This window comes from Suillus fuscotomentosus, assembly GCF_016647785.1.
Source record: "Suillus fuscotomentosus strain FC203 chromosome Unknown F5891scaffold_4, whole genome shotgun sequence".
Lineage (NCBI taxonomy): Eukaryota > Fungi > Basidiomycota > Agaricomycetes > Boletales > Suillaceae > Suillus > Suillus fuscotomentosus.
In genome coordinates this window covers 725,667-745,816 of record NW_024539516.1, presented here as the reverse complement: position 1 = coordinate 745,816, position 20,150 = coordinate 725,667, and the positions used below count along the sequence as shown (strand labels likewise).

General features: G+C 48.3%; 7 protein-coding genes across 7 annotated transcripts; 5 read left to right on the top strand and 2 right to left on the bottom strand.

Moving 5' to 3' along the window:
* Positions 1 to 2,366: 2,366 nt before the first annotated feature.
* Positions 2,367 to 3,498, top strand: F5891DRAFT_474526 (Cerato-platanin). The gene is made up of 3 exons (XM_041371954.1): positions 2,367 to 2,447; positions 2,504 to 3,270; positions 3,454 to 3,498. Exon 2 carries the CDS (start codon positions 2,833 to 2,835, stop codon positions 3,262 to 3,264), a length of 432 nt encoding a protein of 143 aa, XP_041232204.1. The 5' UTR covers positions 2,367 to 2,447; positions 2,504 to 2,832; the 3' UTR covers positions 3,265 to 3,270; positions 3,454 to 3,498.
* A 324-nt stretch (positions 3,499 to 3,822) lies between these two features.
* F5891DRAFT_975392 (uncharacterized protein) lies at positions 3,823 to 4,282 on the top strand (the record flags this gene model as incomplete). The annotated part of the gene is made up of 3 exons (XM_041376510.1): positions 3,823 to 4,017; positions 4,117 to 4,199; positions 4,249 to 4,282. The coding sequence occupies 3 exons, from the start codon at positions 3,823 to 3,825 to the stop codon at positions 4,280 to 4,282; spliced, it is 312 nt and encodes a 103-aa protein (XP_041232203.1).
* A 109-nt stretch (positions 4,283 to 4,391) lies between these two features.
* On the bottom strand, positions 4,392 to 8,805 carry F5891DRAFT_1125482 (Sec1-like protein; the record flags this gene model as incomplete). The annotated part of the gene is made up of 19 exons (XM_041363972.1): positions 4,392 to 4,509; positions 4,562 to 4,643; positions 4,693 to 4,804; positions 4,857 to 4,934; positions 4,985 to 5,305; positions 5,358 to 5,644; positions 5,715 to 5,873; positions 5,930 to 5,972; positions 6,499 to 6,613; positions 6,669 to 6,812; positions 6,864 to 6,994; positions 7,043 to 7,150; positions 7,207 to 7,365; positions 7,417 to 7,737; positions 7,787 to 7,990; positions 8,042 to 8,269; positions 8,320 to 8,399; positions 8,464 to 8,659; positions 8,716 to 8,805. 19 exons carry the CDS (start codon positions 8,803 to 8,805, stop codon positions 4,392 to 4,394), a joined length of 2,976 nt encoding a protein of 991 aa, XP_041232202.1.
* A 1,123-nt stretch (positions 8,806 to 9,928) lies between these two features.
* Positions 9,929 to 10,984, top strand: F5891DRAFT_1003107 (uncharacterized protein). The gene is made up of 3 exons (XM_041360286.1): positions 9,929 to 10,562; positions 10,610 to 10,763; positions 10,813 to 10,984. Exons 1-2 carry the CDS (start codon positions 10,311 to 10,313, stop codon positions 10,721 to 10,723), a joined length of 366 nt encoding a protein of 121 aa, XP_041232201.1. The 5' UTR covers positions 9,929 to 10,310; the 3' UTR covers positions 10,724 to 10,763; positions 10,813 to 10,984.
* Positions 10,963 to 12,104, bottom strand: F5891DRAFT_1003101 (opioid growth factor receptor conserved region-domain-containing protein). Its single transcript, XM_041360285.1, has 4 exons — positions 11,794 to 12,104; positions 11,688 to 11,741; positions 11,405 to 11,616; positions 10,963 to 11,347 (listed from the first exon to the last, which is right to left on the bottom strand). The coding sequence occupies exons 1-4, from the start codon at positions 11,937 to 11,939 to the stop codon at positions 11,019 to 11,021; spliced, it is 741 nt and encodes a 246-aa protein (XP_041232200.1). The 5' UTR covers positions 11,940 to 12,104; the 3' UTR covers positions 10,963 to 11,018.
* A 1,686-nt stretch (positions 12,105 to 13,790) lies between these two features.
* Positions 13,791 to 14,944, top strand: F5891DRAFT_474005 (uncharacterized protein). The gene has a single exon (XM_041371953.1). The coding sequence runs from the start codon at positions 14,101 to 14,103 to the stop codon at positions 14,746 to 14,748; it is 648 nt and encodes a 215-aa protein (XP_041232199.1). The 5' UTR covers positions 13,791 to 14,100; the 3' UTR covers positions 14,749 to 14,944.
* Positions 14,945 to 17,433: 2,489 nt separating this feature from the next.
* Positions 17,434 to 19,675, top strand: F5891DRAFT_473908 (uncharacterized protein). Its single transcript, XM_041371952.1, has 3 exons — positions 17,434 to 17,983; positions 18,042 to 19,298; positions 19,351 to 19,675. Exons 1-3 carry the CDS (start codon positions 17,848 to 17,850, stop codon positions 19,542 to 19,544), a joined length of 1,587 nt encoding a protein of 528 aa, XP_041232198.1. The 5' UTR covers positions 17,434 to 17,847; the 3' UTR covers positions 19,545 to 19,675.
* The last annotated feature ends 475 nt before the right edge of the window (positions 19,676 to 20,150 follow it).

The following is a 20,150-nucleotide window of genomic DNA, read 5'->3' as shown; positions in this document are numbered from 1 at the left end:
GTTCAAACGTGAACCGAACGCAAATTGTCGCCATTTAATGAACCCTGCGAGTCTCAATTCCTTCAAGCCTTGTCAACATTCCGCGTCAACTCGCACAACCTGAAGAACATAATTCATCCTCAAGACTTATTCCATCACAGACCTGTTCCCTAGACATAACCTCGGGCTGTGTCGGCGTGGTAGAAGACCCAAACGGCCAGCGCAGCAACAGAGATGCAAGCGAGTATGAACCAAAACCCAGCAGACTGGCCTTCATAATTCGAAGGACCCCCATTCTCAGTTTGCACGCTCGTCTGGATAGAGCACATGACAGCCAAACCGACGGCAGAGCCGAGTTGCAGACCGCAGTTGAACATGGCGCATACGATGCCCACCATGGAGGAGGGCGTGGCTCAGAATATCGCGATGCTGTGTCAGTCGATATTAACGCGCGTGCTATGAGGATGAGATTGAGACGCACTTTGCGGAGATGTTCGTTAGCATTGCACCAGCAAAACCGACGATGAAGCCCAGTGAAAACTGACTCTAGTAGAAACAGCAGACCGATTGCCCAGGAGCGACCCTGGACTACGACATACTGAGCTGATCGATCCCCGAGAACGCACTGATGAAGCAGGCGACGCCCTTCTCGACCCGGGCTTCTGCAATAGGCAGAGTCCCCACTCGTCTTCCCCCTCTCCTACACCACGCTCCCAGCACGAACGTCGGAGTGCGCTGGAAGTCGTGTTTCGCGCCAGTCTCGACGGAACACGCTCTCGGCCGTCAGTTTATCCTCAAAGACACCTTCTAGTCTAGTTGGTATGCAACTTGCACATAGCCGACCAAATGATCGCTTGCGGCCTTCTCCCCGAACAATTCGAGCGATAGAGAGGCATTGTTTCGGATCATGCGTTGAGGTTCACAATCCATCCCCATGGGTGGTTCTGAACGGGTGCTCCGTAGACGAGGAGGCCTGTGCTGTCTCGATGAGCGTGGGCGAGGTCGTGGACAACGGCATTTGATCGGAGATGTGGACAGAGTGGCAGAAGTCGTATAAGATGTGAACTAGGGGGGGAATGCAGATGAGGTGACTGAAGTTTCGTGGGGTAACACTTGAACGGGTCTGGCGGTGAAGTTTTGGAGTGTAGGAAAAGATCTATAATAATTTATTATGACTTACCTTGTCAATGCATTAGTGAGCCTCTGCATTTGAGCGAAACAAGTAAATCTTGAAGCTTGAGAATCCCTGAGACCGAAGTGGATCATCGAAGGAAGTATCAAAGCACACACTTTAACGATGCGGCAGAAGCCAGGAAGGTTTGAACCATGCCCTTAGTTTGTGCTCGTATCACACACTGTGGCCTGGTCTTGAATCAGCATGCAAATCATAAATTGTAGAAGTTCTATCCATTCAAGTGTATTGCCGTCATTCTCTGCGAGGGCGTCCGACCAATTTTCACTGGGACAGGTACAATATTGTCTAGACTCAACTCAAAGCACCGGTCAATGACCGTACTCGGATTGAAGAACTCCAGGGTACTATCAAAACCCAGAGATCAAATGTCAACGCGAACCCCTGGTTCTATAATTGTCAGGAACTAGCTCAGGCGAGCGCACGTGACAAGAGGGAGATTCGGAAGGATGTCTGAAGAAAACAAATGCATTTGAGGAGATGGTACTCGGCCGATGTCAAACGCACGCCAAGTTAATAACGGATCCGCTCGTACTCATCCCAACGTATCCGACGGCACTCCTTCCGACTGTGGAGCACATGGCTAGTACCTCTCAGCGGACGATCCATCGACAGGTGACGCGGACGTGTGACATAGATCTGTGCCGTTGCGCTGACCATTATATTGTTGTGGAGTTTGAAACTTGAGCTTAAACTCTGATGGTACCTTCATTGCATCCGCCTCTGGATTAAACATATTCCAGCACTCAAGGTGGCTGAGCGAAGTACATCAGGTTGCCTTCCCGGCGTCGAAGTCCGATTTTTTGGATCAAAAGCCACGCGTCATGTCATGTTACTTCCCAAGTCAGAAAACTGAACTATCCCCTTTCAAACTTGCATATGTCACTTGTCATGGTACACCCAAATGAACGTAGTCCGTCGCATTCACGGTTGGTTTCTGGGGAGCGCGGAATCCTTCCGAGCGGGGTGCTCTTACACTAACGGAGACGACGTCCAGTGTAGACTGCTTACTACTGCGTATGCGTATGTTGCTCATGACGGCGTTCGTTCGACCAATTGACATTTGGGGAGTGCTAGTGGACTAGTTAAGCTGGCAGTGTTACACGCATACTCAGGTACTGAAGGCTTCGGCAGCTATGTCTCAGCTGGCAGTAGCTCACTCGCTGCCGATAATGGGAACTCAAGGCGGGATCGTCGCGTGGCGACGGGCAGTAGAGGGTGACCTACATCCAGTTTAGTGGCATACGCATCTATAATTGGCGTATATCAGGGAGAAGTAAGGACTTCCTTCATCAGATGATCTGGAGATCTTTTTTACCTTGAATTTTGCAGTCGACCTGCCCCTTGGCCTTATCCTGATTCCGTTGCACTCGTAACGGCCCTCGTTCCATGGCGTTTATCTGGGGAATATGACTACTGCATTTGGACACCCGCGCTACTTCCAGCTTAGGTACGTGCTTGATGTCTTGAGGGTAAATCAAGGAAGATCGAAGCAAGAAACCAAATGTCGCTGACCTCCTGCCGATTTTCTGTCCATGTGCATCGAGTGAAGCTCGCTCTGCCATCTGATACTTTGCTCCGACGTATAAAAGTCAGTAGGAGGTATCGAAACTGTCTTCTCAAGCCACCGCACAACATTCACATCAAACAGCTCTTACACAATGAAGTTCGCCCTTGTCGTTGCTCTTCTCTCCGCCTTCACCCTCCCAGCGTTGGGAGAACCCGCATATGTTACATGGGACTATACGTACAGCAACCCTGACGCGTCTCTCAATATCGTCTCCTGCTCCAACGGCAAAAATGGTCTTGTGACCAAGGGATACACCACCTTTTCCTCCCTCCCTTCATTCCCCAACATCGGAGGTGTTCCAGGTGCCGTCTGGAACTCCACCTTGTGTGGTTCCTGCTGGAGCCTCAAGTACGCCACGCCTAGCGGCAGCCAGACTACCGTCTACATCACCGCTGTTGATAATTCTTACACATTCAATATCTCACCAGAGGCATTCGGAGAGTTGACTGATGGCACTGGCTTCGAGGCCGGCAAAGTCAAAGTTAGAGCTCTTCGGGTTCCCTCGAGCAAGTGTGGCATGTAGAGACGGGTGTGTTCTCCTTGATGTTTTGCAAGACTTGCGCACTGATTCAATGTTGAATCTCGTCCTAGTAATGTTCTTCAGCATCGAACAACGCCTGAATGGTTCGTGAGTGGAGCATCTCGTACTTGGGGCTGTAGTTCGTTATTCAATAAATATGGCAAAAGGTACTGACTTAACAATTCGTATCAGCGGACCAAATGCACCTTGGACTATGGTATAATCAGTAAATATACCTAACGGCTTCTTTTTTGTTCTTTTTGCTCTGATACTTTTGTTCTCGTCCGATTACCGCGTACATTTACAATGATAAGAGTCAGTGATTTGGCGTCGTGATCTCAGCCTGGATCGCCACCGTGAACTCTCTGGAGAACACAGCAACATTCTGTGAAGATCCCCCCACATTACGATGTATCATCACCTGCAAATCGACGGTCTAATTAGCTCAGGGTGCTCTTGCTATTGATCTTGTGTACTAGCGTTGTGGTTTGTTGTCCGATGAACAGCATACCTGTGTCGTCAGAATGATGTCATGTCCACTCTCTCTACCCATCGTTCTCCATGACACCACCGTATCTCGTAACGCTGAACAAAATACCCGGTATCGACCGTCATGAGCTTGAGAAGCTAGCGCGGAAGGAGGGCAGCGGCATCACAGACGAAGCCATGACCTTCAAGAAGCCCTTCCAGACCGTCGTCCGGCCGCCCACCACGAATCACAATATTCACGACGATTATATAAAGCATCCCCCAGAAGTACGTGGTTGTGACATCGTTCACGTCAGGAGCTATTTTTAACTGCAAGTGTCGCTCATAATATGTAGAACGTTTCCCTGGTGCCCACGGAACCTGTAGATTTGGCAAGAAAGAGGGCGCATTCAAATCTTAGCCGATGGAGAGAGTGAAGAGACTAGGCCAAAGCAGGCAGATGTTTCAGGGTGGGTTTTTTTTGCAAATTCTCGTCGTTGTATCAGTGATTCCAAACAGCGTAGACGCGTATCTTGTGTTTTTGGGAGGCTGAAGCACGCAGTTAGCTGATGCACAATCATCATTGTATGAAGTTATGCGCAAGATGTGATAAATATTCAAGGAACGTGCTCAAGTTGAATATTTTGCTATGGTACACGGTTTCACATGAGCTTCACGTTCCCGTCACTACCACCTTTCCTCAACTTGCGTCCGGTGGCAAATAGGATACTGTCCAGCAGGGCAGCCACGGTAAGAACACCTCCGACGATAGCGCAAGTACTATATAGGCAGAGTGAATAGGAGAGATGTAACTGGGTATAATGTCACTTACGAAGTGAGGAAGTGAGCAAACGACTGCCTCGTTTCAGAGTGCACGACAAGGATGGGTGAAATTTCAAAGTTGAAGTATGCACCTGAAAATGTATTAAAACATCAACTGATGATCCATGCTCTTCAACATACCTGGTGCGCCCGCGACGCCGTGTTGAGTAAACACGCCTTGCTTGTTCTCGCCTTCATTGAACTTCGTCAGATCACGTTCAAATTGCGTTGAACTATATTGGTGCGTGTTGATCTGCATTATTCAGGCAATCAAGTTGTGCGGCCAGTTTGATTCATATACTCACGGTTTTGCCTTCCAGTGTGCGGAATTGTGTTGATACGACTTTGAGGAAATACTGGAACATGTACGACGACTTGTTCGTCTGCGATCGTGTAAGCAGAAGCATTAAGAACCATGCAAACATATTTTTACCTTCGCTTCAGCACCATCTAATGGATTGTCTGAAATCCCCATACGTTCTTTCATATCCTTCCCAATCTTCGCCTTGTTAGGGTTGTACTCGTCGTCTGCCATGAAGAAAAACTCATGGATAGTGTGGCTGAAGTCGTGTGGGTTACCATCGTCGCGAAGGTACGGTACCAGATCTTGGAAGGTGCGCGAACCTGCCTGGTAGGAACGTCCTGGAGTAACTTGGATGCTTCCAACGACTTTGTTCACCCGGATGCGTCCAGAAACATTACACCCCTCATCCGCCTGGTCCTTAAGCTTGTCTGACCATCCTTCCTCAACGCACTGTAATAGATCCCTTGACAACTTGTTATAAATAATTCAGCGTCATTCTCACCTGTTCGATACCGTCGGGATTGGTGAAACTCCACCCCTTGTCTGTATACGCCTGTCGAACTTCTTCACACGAGTTGCAGCACCCACTCTCTGGTTCCTGTCCACCATAGCACGAGCCACAATACCCATTCGTGCGTCGTTCAGCAAGCTTGTCGATCTCGTTACGGAGGTCCCCACCCCGCGATGCAGGCATGTCCACACCGGTCTTAGTGATCCGCTTCTTGAGAATATTATGTGAAATATCGCGTTGTTGCTCGCCAGAGATGTCCATAACATCCAGACTGAGCACTATACAAGTCAAAGACAAACGCAACCATAGTTAGAATGTACAGTCAGCGATATGCGTGAATGAGCTCACAGTAACACGGTACATGGGGGAATGTGACGTTCAACCGTACGCTCAGCTTCTGCCCACGGCTGCGGTCGACTACTATCGACGTGTCGACGCCAACGTGTCGGTAATCGAAAAACTCCATCGTTGTAAATGCCAGAATGATACATGCGGATATGAGGGTTACTAGACATCCCGCTGTCAACTTCACTTCATCGTAGTAGCTCCGGACAATGGCTTACGCAGAGCCCCGGTACGGGTTTTAACTTTGACATCCTCTGTAGTCTGGATGTGTGCGCCGCATACACGGTCAGTCTTTGCCCGTTCCCACTTCAACAAAACGATCGGTTCTCACCTTTCCAAAGGCATCTATGCCTTTGAACCCGGATAAAAAGCCCTTGGCCATTTACGACCTTCAATAATAGCAAACACAATGAAGCGAAAGAAAGAACGGGAGGAGAGGAGAAAAAGCTGGAAATGATTGGCCAGAGACAAGCGAGAGGTCCGGAGTATACTTGGTTTAGACCACGTGGACGCTGTGTACGGGCTACGTGTCACTCCAACTCGTACGTATATCCGAGCTAGTGCTTTATTTGGAACTTGAAGAAACGAATTTGACTAGTAAGGTAAACCAGATCCAGAGAGCGCTTATAGTATGATGTACATTTTACTGCAATCCGATTTTATCTACACCTTGCTTCACCCGTCCGATAAAATTGCGCACACCATCCTTGATACCCTCGGCTTGAACACCGACATGGTCAGAGCTTGTTCTATACACACCCGTTCCAGTTGGACCTCCAAGACTGACATTGACACCGCCGAGATTGAGGTTCAAAGATGGAGCAGTGGTTGCGGATTCTGGAGGTGGCTCGTAAACTGACACGGGAAATTTCTCTGCGGCAGTGCGAATCATCTCAACGTAACTGATAAGGGTTGTAGGTACGTCGCCTCCTCATTCTTCCCAAATATACTACGCACCTGGACGAGTTGTGCACACAAGTGCCGCCAAGTAGAATTCTTGTCCCTGTCAGAGAATTACCTGCTTCTTGGTTCAGAAGTGCGACTGTCCTTGCTTCCTCATATGTAGTTCCACCGATCATGAAAATGATGATATCCTGAGGCCTAAAAAGTCGAATAAAAAGCTCGGACATTGCTCAAAGGCACATTTCTCACCGCTGCAATCCCATGTTAGTACCAGTCCCGTCCAAGAAAGGGTGCGCAGTATCCTTCAATCGGCCCCTGAAGAGATTCTCTAGAGTTTGAGAAAGATGTGGCGTGTGTTGAGTATACACATTCTCGACACCCTGAACATTATTACTATGGCACGCGATGCAATGCTGTGTTTAAAATACCTTGAGTCCTTTCAAAGCGGATCTGCCCTTGGCTAATAGAGACTCGGTGGAGAATAGATCATCCTGTCGTTGATCTGATCCGGCGACGTTCAAAAAAACGTAAACTAGCTGAAAAGGAATGAGTACAGGTGCATATTGTGTAATTCTTCAAGTGCAAAGCTTACCCGAGCCTCTTCACGAGACACGCCATTGGATAGTAGCAGATTAATTAGGGCGGCAATATTGCTCGTCTGTGTCTTTTGATAACGCAGTGCGTAGAGAATGACGACCCGCAACTTGTTCCAAGCTGGCACGACTGGGTTGTTGACCACGGCCTGTACGTTCTGCCCCTTTTCGTAAGTGTCAAAGATTGACATCGACCCTAGAATGCAAACCTTAAAGTCTGAACCGGAGCTCGTGGCCAGCCCTTGCTCCACCTCTCCTACTTCAAGTAACCTGTCACGATCAACCAGCCTGCTAAGCTCGCCTACTAAAGCGACGTGTTTGCTAACATTCCCACCCAGCTTCCGAAATTCTGGATATTCTTCCACAAAGCGCTTCATGTCAAATATTGAGTTAATGGATGAAGGTGATTGGGCGAGGGAACGCGACTGATATGATTGGACATAGTTTTTCAGGGAAGTGCCAAGGTCACCGAACGTCGCAAGATAATGTGCTTGAAAGAAAGGGTCGGTAATCGTTGTCAAGGTTATTTCCTACACATGGCATTAGAGTATGAGCTGTGCAAAACTTAAAGAGACATACAGAAAGCTCTGGACGGATACCAGGGACCATGCTAAGATTTACGCGACCATTATGGATGCCCAGCAACTCGTGCACCATGGCTTGATAGGTCCATTGTGATAGCAGAGGAGTGACAGGGTCATTTCGCCGGTCAAGAATCAGCAACAGTGGAGCTACTTGCGTCAAGCGGAAATCGAACAGCGTCGCTTCCGCTTGGATACGATGCTACAATCTTCGTAAGTGTTATACACAAGAACTTACCGGCCCGATATTTACCTGCACTTCGCTGGCCAGTTTTTTGGCCATCCCGCTTATTTTCTCATACCGAATCACAGGCTTCTTCTTCAAGCTGAGAAGGACAGCCATGATACCCTGAACAGTGCGCTCAAGCGCAAGGGAGTCCCACACATTTGGCGAGGAACCATACAAAGGTTTCTCCGCCGTCGGTGTATGATTGAGAGAAAACAGGCAAGGCAACAGGGGTGCGTAGTCAGCAAAATATTCCTAGTCGGGAGACTTCAATAGAAATGCGATGTAGAACAATTCCCACTTACCTGCACCTCCCTGACGACTTCAAATTCATCAATATCAGCCAAACGTTCAATGGCAGGTTTGCTCAGTATGTTACTGAAATCTGAAATATACAACTCATGTAAGCAGTCCATCTCCTTTTCTACCCTCAGTAGTCACGCACTGACACAGGTAGTATTCCCCGTATTTTGGTTCTCTTAACTCGGCGGAAAGGGCATCAAGACTGTCTTCACTTGGCTGCAGAAAACAGACACATTTCATGTGCGACATCCGGTCCCGTTTCCCATTGTCGATACGATCGGTCAGGTAAACCTGATGTGAAAGTAGGGTAGATTGGGTAGACGCGAGTGAAACAATGGGTGTCTGCGATTTCAAATATGGAGTTTGAACGATTGAACAGTAGTATGGAGAAGATGTACCGTGTGTGTGTCAAGCAGTAGAACTTTCATTGCAGAGGGCGTAGACACCAACTTCGTGATGTATGTTTCCACTGCCTTGACCACGTCCATGGCTGAATGATGATGGGTGGAACAACGCGGGTTCAACGAGATTGTAGCGTGAACTACCTTGTGATTCACGAGTTTCTGGTAATGTCAGTATGCGTAGCTAGTACAAGTTGGTGAGCGTGCACCGTGACTGGCATGCGCAGCGTGTCACGAGCAGTCGAATATAATTTCCTAAAGTGGACATCAGGAAAAAGGTTAAACATTTGCAAATATTGGCATTGGGCAAGCACTCCTCTGGATCTACGTGCGCTACCGAACCACGCACATGGTCACTTCCGATGGCCCGATGGCCTGTCAAACAACTCAAATATTCGCGTCACCCTTTCTGGCCAGCCCTGCATGAACCCGCGAGTCTGCAGTATCCAATCTCCTCGTACCCGCCTTCAGGCACACAGTTGCATTCTAAGCGAACGTTAATGTGAAATTCACGGGTGTCAGCAGTCCTGATCCGAAAAAAAAGCCAGAAAATAACCTGTGCACTCGACATAATCGGTCTCGACCAACTCCAAAGCGTTATGGACGTGTGGATTTCCCTGTGCTAGTAACGTGATGGTGTCGATTTCCGCCCGAGGGCTTTCAAGCGGTGCCACGGTGATCGGTAGGGCTGCATACTTGTTGAAAGCCCAGTGATTTCAAGCGAGACTTTCCTTATGATCTCGTCTGCTCAAGCTGATTTTTACGTTGGAGCTGGAAACCTTTCTTGACCGCTGTCGTTCTGGGCCAGTACTTTGTTACTAGAAACGGCATGTTCCGCGCACTATTCCCTAAAGGTCTCTCAGAAAGCAGCAGCCTATTGAGGCTTTGCGAGTTCTAAGCTTTAGATGCGCATAACGTAAGAAAACGTTGCATAGTTCCCGTCTCTCCACTCGTATCTGAAACGTTTCGCTTCTATCGGTCCCGTTTTCGTTAACATGATACCCGTTGTCTTAACTTTCCGTATATCGGATTCCGTGCAACCCTGGGGCTGTGGACAGATCAGAAATAACAAGCTGCGTGTCTCGTGCGCTCCCGGGTCAACCAGTGCCATGTGCTCCGGTTGTCTCGTCTACGGGATTATGTTGTTCCTGCGTCCAGATTTGGCGGACCGTCGCTCTCCTCTGATTATATTGTGGAGGACATTACTGAGAGCTTATTGACTCAATGAGCGTGGATGTGTTCCTGTACGATCGCGCTTGTAGATCTGGCCCAGTGCTATTTTCCTTGTACCTCAAGGCCTCATGACTGAAAATCAAGTAAAAATAAGACAAAAGATTGGTCGTTGAACTCAGGAATGTATTGTACTCCTGACCGTCATCGCGGTAACTACCGATTTTCTTTCTCAAACTTGCTCCTCTTCGAGTCTCACCTGCTCCACTACGTGTAGCCCCTCTTCCAACAGGAACTATATTTCCTGAACTTCAAATTGCACCAGGGTCAAGCAAATAACCATGATCATTTTTTAAAGCGCTGGAGTTGACACCTCGCTAAAGTTGACGTCGTGGGGTTCTTCCAGACAGGAGCTTCTTAGCATGTCTCTGCCTCCCTGGTTTTCAAAACTATATAACACTGGGATACATCGATACACATGGAAACTCACATTTCCAAAGATCATGTCGACCTCATTCTATCATGCCGAGCTTAGCAGGGCCCTTTCTGAACAAGCCTTCGGGCTGGCTCGGTTTGACGTCTGCAGAGGCTCATCGCCCCATGAGGCCACTGCTTCTGTCACTTTGTTAGAGGGCAGAACTATTCGCATAACGCTAACTGCCCGTGGCTACCAAGTGCGTACAGCGTACGCGTGGTCTACATCCACTAAAATTTCTTCCAGCTTGATGGGGATCAGATCTTTGAATCTATCGAAGGTCTCTTGCAGGCTGTCAGTGCAGCATACGAAGGAAGAAGGAGAGAGGCTTTGTTTTCGCGCCTGCGAAGCCTATCATGAGACATTGTTCCCCGCGATCGCGATATACAATGGCCTTAACGTTAGTCCTTTGTTCCCCGGATCATCGTATTCTGCTAATCTCTTTGCAGCATATTTGTAGTATTTTTGTACTAATGTATAGTTGACACATATTTTTGTACTTCTTCATAGCGCTTTACTAGAAGCTCGCCGCCAGGCTCGATCCTCGAGCAGTCGACTAGTTAGAATGTCTGGCAGTACTACTTGCAACCTAGAACAAATTTTTGATGTAATTCAGTTTCGTGTCATTCTGCACAGTGCAAACATAAAGTACCTGCTACGCATCAGTACATTCAAGTTGCGGTTCCGCAATGGATCCTGATTCCTTTCGCCTCTGCAGACTGGCTTCGTACTTCTCTCTGCTGAACGTCTCGCCGTTCCTCCCCTTCTTTATTGTAAGTCCGATCCACTCCCGATCCGCTTTATTCCTCAAGCAGTTAGCCCACCATCTATCCATGCTATCCCGTAGTAGGCTGGTATTTAACTGTTTGTGCTCGCTTTGTTCATTGAGGACATGTAGTAGGAAACCGGCGTTCAGATGCTCCAGGTCCATTTCCGACAGACACTTGAGGATCCGTGTGATCCGAAGGTTGTTATGAGGAGCTTCTATATAGTTTACCCAAGTTCGTAAGCATGAGTTTCTGATCATGGTGCCTCACCCACGCAAGAGGTTCTGGTACCGGGTTTTGTAGCCTTCTGAGCGTCCAACGAGACCAGTCTCGAAGTTCACCAGGCACATGCCATAGAAATCCAACATCAACTCATAAGAGGCCTTGATGCGCTCGATGACATCAGAATCTTCCTTCATCGCCGTAGCTTCGTGTAGTTGGAGAGCTTGCGCTTCGAAATTCATTCCGTTCTCCCGGATGGGGAAGCTGCGCATATCATGGTTGAGTCATGAGATTATCACCGGGTGCCGCCAGTGGATATATGTCGCACGACTTACACCCATTGGATATAACCATGGTTGTACTCCAGTTGATTATAGTCTTTGCGCCAGCTATGTATAAGACGTCATGTCAATTCTGTACTGGATAGTAACGGTCGCATACCTCTGGTGTATCTCGCTGATCAAAAGATCGTCTGGCTGGCAGCGCAGACGATTTTGGTAAAACAGTAGATTATCTAAAGCTTGCGAGTCATCCGTTTGACCGTGGTAATGAGAGAGAAATGCACGGATATCGCGCGGAAGTGACATGGAATTCAATGGGGTTTTATAACCTGAGATCTCCAACTTTACCCAGGGGAGCTGTGAAAGGTGCCGGCGAAGGTGATCTTGCACCGAAATAGGAAATCGAGAAATCTTATCTATGCGCCCGGTGTCTCAATCGGAGTCAACTCAAAAAGCCCTGGATTAGGCCGGTTCTCCTGCTATCTAGGTGAGAACAAATGAATGTACATTAAATATCTTGTCCAATTGTGCTGCTGAGAGCTGCAGAATGGTCGGTCTCTAGTAACTTAGTAGGTGCCGCTGTAAAATTATATGATTTAGATTTTACAAATTGCAATTGAATTATTATGGATTAAAATGATCATCATGCAACCTGATTTAGTAATTTAGTCCAGACAAATACTAAAATTATAAACTCAACCAAAACCGTCCACGTGCACCAGCGCCATCTTCAACAAGTACTACGTACTTGCTGCTATCGCTTTACTTGACGAGCGAGCTGGTTGTCTTTTCTACAACTTCATCCTGTGGTCCCTCGACCGTCCTGAGTTGCGCACGTCCTGCATGGTGTTGACAATTAATGCACCAGTCTAACTTCGTGCAGCAGTACGTGGGTCCATAGCTACTTCTATCAAACTCGTGCCTCATACTAGACTAGGGGGGCCACCGGATCTATCATATCGTTGTAGGATGGCTGGAGTTGTCCGCCCGTCATTCGTACCCATTCTGTAGGCAAGTTATCTCCGTCTTGAGGCCTGAGATGCCACAAATCCGTTTGACATCTCATTGTACTTACTACCCTGTGTCGTCCGTATCGGGAACACGGTGAGTGATATCAGTTCATTTATCTCCGAACTCATCTTTTAGAAGGTGTCAAGTAGTTTCCAAGCGCTTGGCAAAGCAAGTTCTCTTATCTGATCCATCTTACCAGCTCGCTGGTGACGAGGTCACACACTCATCATCCGATTCAAAATACACACATTTCCCAATTATAGTTTGTCTATCTTCCATGAACGTTTGAACACCTTTAGCTAACAGACGGTAGCCTTGCAGTTTACCGACCATGTCATGTGAAAACATGAGGACATATTACGGAATTCCGATTATCTTGGTTATTTAGGGGGGTTGATAACCTTTAGGTGGGCTTTAACATTTATGATCGAGCCATGTCAGACATCAGATCTGTTCTAGAACGCAAGGTATACATGGTGACAATTCCATATAGTAGTGGTGGATGACACGGGGAATCACCACTGAGAATGCGAATGACAGTGTGCACCGATACATGCCATCATAACGCTGCATAAAAGGATAGACTCGAAGCAATAGGTCCGGATGCACGCAAGCACATTCGAAGCAATACAATTATCTCCCTCCGGCTGTGCCTCATTCATTAACAACCATTTATGAATGTTTTGACATTCTTCGGGGAAGATGTCAGCATGTCAGAATCTTCTAGTCAACGCGGAGATGAAGGCGCGAAAAATCGCTTTCTGGACGAACGTTCAAGTTGGGGCCGAGTTAAGCAAAATGGGGGCCCAGATAAGTCTCTAGAAGTCACAATCTAGGTTTTTGTTTCGCTTGCCTAATTGGCATGTGATTTATTTTACTAAATCACATCTTATCAGTGCAGCGCCCTAAGACCGCAGATATTCCAAGAGTCTGCTGTGCTTTCATTCCTGTGGAGCATATCTTACGTGGAGAAGAGCATGCGAATAGTCAAGCTTTTTGACTTACCTCCGATCGAAGGCATGACTGACGATAATTGTGGTCCGAAGGTGCCATACTAGCATCTAGTAGTGGCGTGTCAGTTTCTGTGCAGCGGCAGTGTTGTTAAACGTACGTGCACAAGGCCCCAAAGTCATGAACGTCAACCCCTATACGCTTTACAGGAAATTGTGATCGAGCCTTGCGGAATGTATGTGTCCTTTATTGTTCTTCCATCGACCACTTCCAATGACCAAGTGTCAATCGTATGTCTCGCCCATTGACGCCACTGATGGGTCCGCCTGGTTCCCAGGTCTCAGCCTTATCCCCATTGCATGGAGATTGAGGGGCATAGCAAGAATGCAACATTTACATTACCACATAGGTTGAACATGGCAGGCAACAATAATGCGACGAGGGACGCATAACCCGCGCGTGATTGGTAAGTAAAATGGCGACAGATAAGTATCTTTGATGCAATATGATGCACCCTCAGACATTGTCGAGGCAGCGTGTGACACGGCCAACGAGGTCATGTAATATACGCACACGGTGGTCAACTGCTAATAGCACAGTGTATTGCGTCCGCTGCAAAGGAATTGCTGGAGAGTTACAGACGGAAGTTTTTGCCCCTTACCAAGGTCTTGCTCTCCTTACTGTCAGGCATGCCAGGTTACCGGTCAGCTTAATAGGGAGCCAGCACAACTTCGTGGCGTCACAAAAGGAACCCGACAATATCCATGTCAATCCCGATGCCCGTCGTAAATCCTCACGGAGGCGGTGCTTTTCGTCGGTCACACATGTGTTGCGTGATACGCTCCGACGTCATAGGAAGATGTGTCTTCGAGAGGAAATAAATCGTGGCGCTCGCATGCCATTGGCTCCAAGCTACGAAATGAAAACATCTAAATGCTCCCAACAATGCCACAAAAAGGTACTGGCTCGCAAGATTACATTTTCCGGTGGAATTCGGTTATCACCAGGCCCAACCATGGCGGCCCAGCTAAAGGGACTATTGCCACGCACTGGCTGGCGGGATGCCACACAGGCCTGGGCGATTGAGCCTGGTTTGAGCCTCAGCCTCCTGCGCGTGCGTTTGGCCTCTGGGGTGGTCTGGGCAAGACCTTGACCTAAAATTATGATGCTCCATTTCATTTCATTTCTGCATTCTGCATTCTGGGGTTTGTCGTAGTACCAAATCTGGGCCCATGAAGCAATGAAATGAAATGCTCAAGAAGTTTTCTGTATGATTAATGTCAGGACCATTAGGGCTTCCATTCGTCAACTGCCCTTGGGCCTAGAAGGTCTGCTGCGCACATAACGTAAATCAATGTGTAGCCAAACGACCTATGGAATTTCAAAGGAGCGCAACTGGCGCGTTACCAGCGCAGTGATGACGGTCAATTTACTAGTATGAACATATAAGATATATCATGACCATGTGCCTGCATGATTGGCGCGGGTGTTGTCCAAACTTGGTTACATACGTAGTTGAATGGCTATTATACCGCGGTGGGACGTCAGACGGCCTTTGAAGGCAATCCGATTCGCTCTTTGGCACCTTTGCCTAGCGTCGGAGAAGTAACAGGAGAGGGGCTAGAATGCGGACTGTGTGCGGTAGGCCGCATCGAATCGACGAGTCTGAGGTCACCATGCGGCGATGAATAGACTGATGCTAGGATGAGAAGTCCGCTAAGCTCAATCTGGCGTGGGCCGGCTAAGTTGGAGCTTGGGACTGCCTCAGTTGACGTTCCAGCTCCTCCGCGGCCAAAAGGTGGAACGACGACGCCAGCCATAGATTCTGTTCGATCTGGCTGCTCACGGTCCCGGGATGACTTGACTGAAGATAAGCGGAAACAAGCGCACATGTCATGAAGACTTTTTGTGAGTCTATTCCGGCGGCTACTAAAGTACTAGAAGCGCACTCCTAGTAAAACACCGTGGTGTTGGGGCTAGAAAGACGGCGTGCGCAGGGTGCTGAGAACCATCATACTATACCAGTGTGCCCGTTCCGCAAGATGTGCGTGGTGCCAGACCGTGTGGGGGATTCTATAGATATCACGGTATTCAAAGAAGCGTGCCGTCGCTTCTTTGCATAGAACACGGATCCGAGGGCCCAGCCTGTGTTCGCTTAAGTGCTTGCAGGGAAGTATGCCTTTGCACTGGCTTGACGTGTTCGTAAACTAATAGATGTTCTTTAGGTTGAGAAAAGAAAATCTAGATCTTCGAATCGATTTACCTGAGAAAGCATGTGGAGCATTCCATCATATGAGCTTCTGAGATCCCAACACGATGCTAAGGCGAGATGAGGTTCTTCTTGCACGAGGAATATCGTGCCTCTGTGACGATGTCATATGATCATTAAAATCGATTTAGCGTGATGAGTCGCGGTCTTGTACTTCTTGCAGTCAATGTTCGCTGAACGTGCCAGTAGACATGACGTGTCACGATCTTTGTCGGACCTGGTGGTGAAATTCGCGAGCGAACAAGGATGAAAGATCGATGCGATGGTCGCGGATTAGATATCACCGTGGATCATAATACCCCATCAGTGACTCCCCACAACGTAAGCTATGTGCGGGTACTCAAGATACAATATTGAAAAGCCTATGTAGGAGGAGAAACTCACGGTAGTACCTCAGTAAACACAGCAGGTGCCTATTTTTCGATTGCAACACTCCTAGGAGTGCCTAGTATGGCTGAAAATGAATGTAAGGTTGCCGTGTACCTTTAAATATTACGGGCGCAAATGAATGATATATGATTACTGTCCATGTGGAACCCCCATACTAGTTTGCTTCAGCGCGGGGAGGGCAACAGATGAGATGATCACGTTCGAACAGAACAGGATTCATGATGGCAATGACTGACACCACTATAGTTTGAGCGCTGAGACGCCGAATAGTAAGGATCGCATATGTTGACGAGCGAGCGAACGTAAACCTCGGAGGAATTGATTCTCGATGCAGCAAAGGCATCGCCCGAAGACTGACTCGTAATCCGACTACTTCGGTTTGACCTGAAAAGGTCAAGTGAACTACTTGTGAGATGAACGGGGGAGGGAAGCCACCCCGACGCGAGGGCGCAACTCGGGAACTCACCGTCGATGTTGAGAGGCAACGGAGTATCATAATTTATTGAAGGTGCCGAAGGAGAGCGTGAGGTCGGACTGAAAGGAACAGTGTCCCGCGGTCGGAGAAAGCCGAGTAGTCTATCAAAGATGAATTACCAATTGTGTGCGGATGAGGATTGGACACCGTTTGACCAGGTGAGACCGGCCAATGACGGATCAAGCTCACAGGGAGGTTGTTACAGTTTGAAACATCCGGTAGCTCTTGTACCAATGAGGTTTGTGTACATGTAGATGGATGTACACGGTTTGCACATGTAACAAGTGGTAGTCGGACGATGGTAGTATATGTACATTGCGATAAGTAAATCGGTGTTTGCCGATCCCGTAAGTAACGTATCCACGGGGTGTACCGGTGGCGTCGCAGTCCGTCTACCCAATTAGAAAAATAATTTTAAAAAAGTAAGTAAGTGGTAGTAAACTGACGACATCGTTAGTACATGCTAGTGATTAGACTTCAGGTTGATGAACGACGGACCTACCACAAGGAGAAAACCAATGGATAGGTCTACGGTCCGATTCACCTAATTGCCACGTGCACAGGGTTCCACACGGGGTAGCACATTTAGCGTGACAGCATGCGACTTCCCAATGTGGGGATCCATAGCCGAGGATCCGAGGTAGCCGAAACATAACTGAGAGTAATAACTCAATTTCCAATATTTTTCAACAGTGAATTATTCGGCATTTCGGTGCGATTCCAATCCCCAATTGGGTAGTCCATTTCGTGTATATGCGAATCACCAATCAAATAATAAAACCCCGACCTCTCAATTCTTTTCTTCGTCCAATCCCATCCTCACTTCAGACTTCTCCTCCTCCTCTTCTTCCTCAACGTCGTCCTCAACGTCGGCGACCTAAACAATACTCCTTGGTCCATCGGCTATCATATCTGGTGCCACTCTTCACACACAGCTCTCCATCGTGCGTTCATCATTCCGTTACATTGAAATCTGGTCTAGACCGTTTACCTTTGTTGGTGTTTCACCTTTTGTCCACATCTAGATATCTTCCGCACCGCCTACAAACTTCTTTGTTTGACTGCATTTAAAGCCCATCATCCCCCCACGCCTTCCCCGCACTTCCTTTCAACCACTCATGGACGCTCACTTCGACGAAGCCTGGTGTCCAGTCTGTGACAGGCAAATCATGCCTAAGCGATATACAGTACCCGTCCTCCCACAACCTCAAGAACTCACACCTGTCCCCACGTCATCTCCAGCTTCCTCATCTCGTAAGTCTTGTCAACTGTCATCCGTCACCGCCACAAGTCATTCAAATGTTTTTTCTAGCGTCGAAAAATCAACAGAGTGACTCTACTGCCCGCACTTCCCGAACGAAATCGGGCGCCGTTCGCGCAAAGAATGGCCTTTTGCAAGGCACCGGTCGCGTCAAACCTAATGGTGCAATAAAGCGATCCGACTCAGCCACAGCGGCAAACAAAGGGCGTGCCTCGTCGCCTCAACCTCAACAACCCGTCGCACCTGTCAAGCACCGCACGATCATCGACCAGGGTCCAATTCCTCTTTACTGCTCGGATGAGTGTCGTCTCCAAGACTTGGCAAGACTAAATGGCGCTTACCCACTCGATTACCACCCTGATCGCTCATCACCACCTCTTCCTCGTGTACCTCATAATTCTTTCGAGAGGCGATATTGCGAATCAGAAGACGAATCCACCAGTGCTTCCGGATCGTCACTTGATTCAGGGTTTTCATCTTCCCCACCATTGGTCACCGTCTCTCGCAGTATGGCTACCCTCGCCGCCTTGTACGATTTCCCTCCCTTACCTCCTGCACCGCCTATTTTGTCGCCGGTCGATACCACCTCTTCATCGGAGCTCGAGTATCACAATGATTACCAGGGGGGGACAATGATGGCAAGCAAGCGTATCAAGGATGTATTATGTCCACCACGCCCAAAACCTTCGCTGTTTTACAGCGAACCGGCTCAACCTAGAAAAACAGTTCCTGGTTGGACCGACGGCGGCGATGAGTGGCGCCAGTCAGTGTATGGTGGATACTCCAAACACTCGGACACTGCATCAGTTGGGTCTCAGAAACCCCAGACCTCATTTGCAGCTTCATCACATCGTGGTGTTCAATGGACTTCGACACTGTCGCAGTCAAACTCATCTAGTGCTCTTGCCGCGCAGTGTCCTACCTTCAATCTACCTCCTCGTTCGAGTCAGTCGTATAGCGAAGAGTTGTACACTAAATATTCCCTTCCTCTTTCTCGCCGATCAGAGTCACGGATGTCACTTTTCCCCCACTCGGCGTCTTCCTCCGCACAATCTCCTCCGCTGTCTCCTACTTCCACATCTTCGTCTGGTCGTCGTCGTCGTGAAGTTCCTCTACTCAAACGAGGCGCGGAGGGTCGTTTACTCGTTCCTGACGTCATACTCACTCGAAACAACTCGAGCATGGGTGTGTTGTCGCAGCGTCTTGCGAAACCTTTGAAGCGGCACCCCAGCGAAGTTAGCGAAGACAGTATCTTGAGTGATACCACATCTGAATCGCTTGGTTCCTCGTCCCGACCTGCACCACAAAGTATGTTATGCTTTTGACGATTGTTTAATTGTGTGACCAATTGTATCTCCAGTTCGCACATGGTCATATGATAACATCAAGACTTACCCTGTGATGATGCCTCCTGCAAAGAAGGAGAAACGCATCGAGCATCGCATGGTTGATGGCGAAGTCAAGGAGGTTGAAGTTGAGGTTGAAGTTCTCCAACCCTTGAAGCGCCTCTTCCTGTTCCCTGGCAAGGAAGCAATCCAAGGAGGACGATCCTAAATGGCACGCGCAGCCATCGTCCTTGTCTGTTTCTCGAACATTCCATCATACCCTGTATTTGCACGGTCGCAGCTCGACGACGGCCATACCGCCACGTTCACGACGCATGCCCATTACTTTATCGATTCTACCGGCATCTCATCGCATCATGACCATACGCAATTCACAACATTCCCATCTCACGCTCGCGTCGTCGACTGCTGAATCGCGCCACCACCCCCACCATGCCTAATACCGCGCATCCATATCAAAAGTTGAATAATGATTTGTACCATACCATTGTATTGTGTGTATACCTTTCCTGCTTTTTTCTTCTGGGCCCGTACATCGTGTAACATGAGATTTGCGCATTTACTGTACGCATTATTCTACGACAACGGGACTAATTGGTCTTCTGTGTTTCGGTCGAGTTTTGTTGTTGGGGTACACTCTCGGGCCAGCATAATTGCTTTCTGTCTTATTTTCTTATCAGTATTTTGGTCTTCGATGTTTTCTCGCTGTCATTGCATCGTCGTTCCGTTGTGAGTAGCACTTGTATACTTGTTGCAATAATGCATGTACTGGACGTTACAATTATCTGAGGCATTCGAAATTTTTGCAGATGGG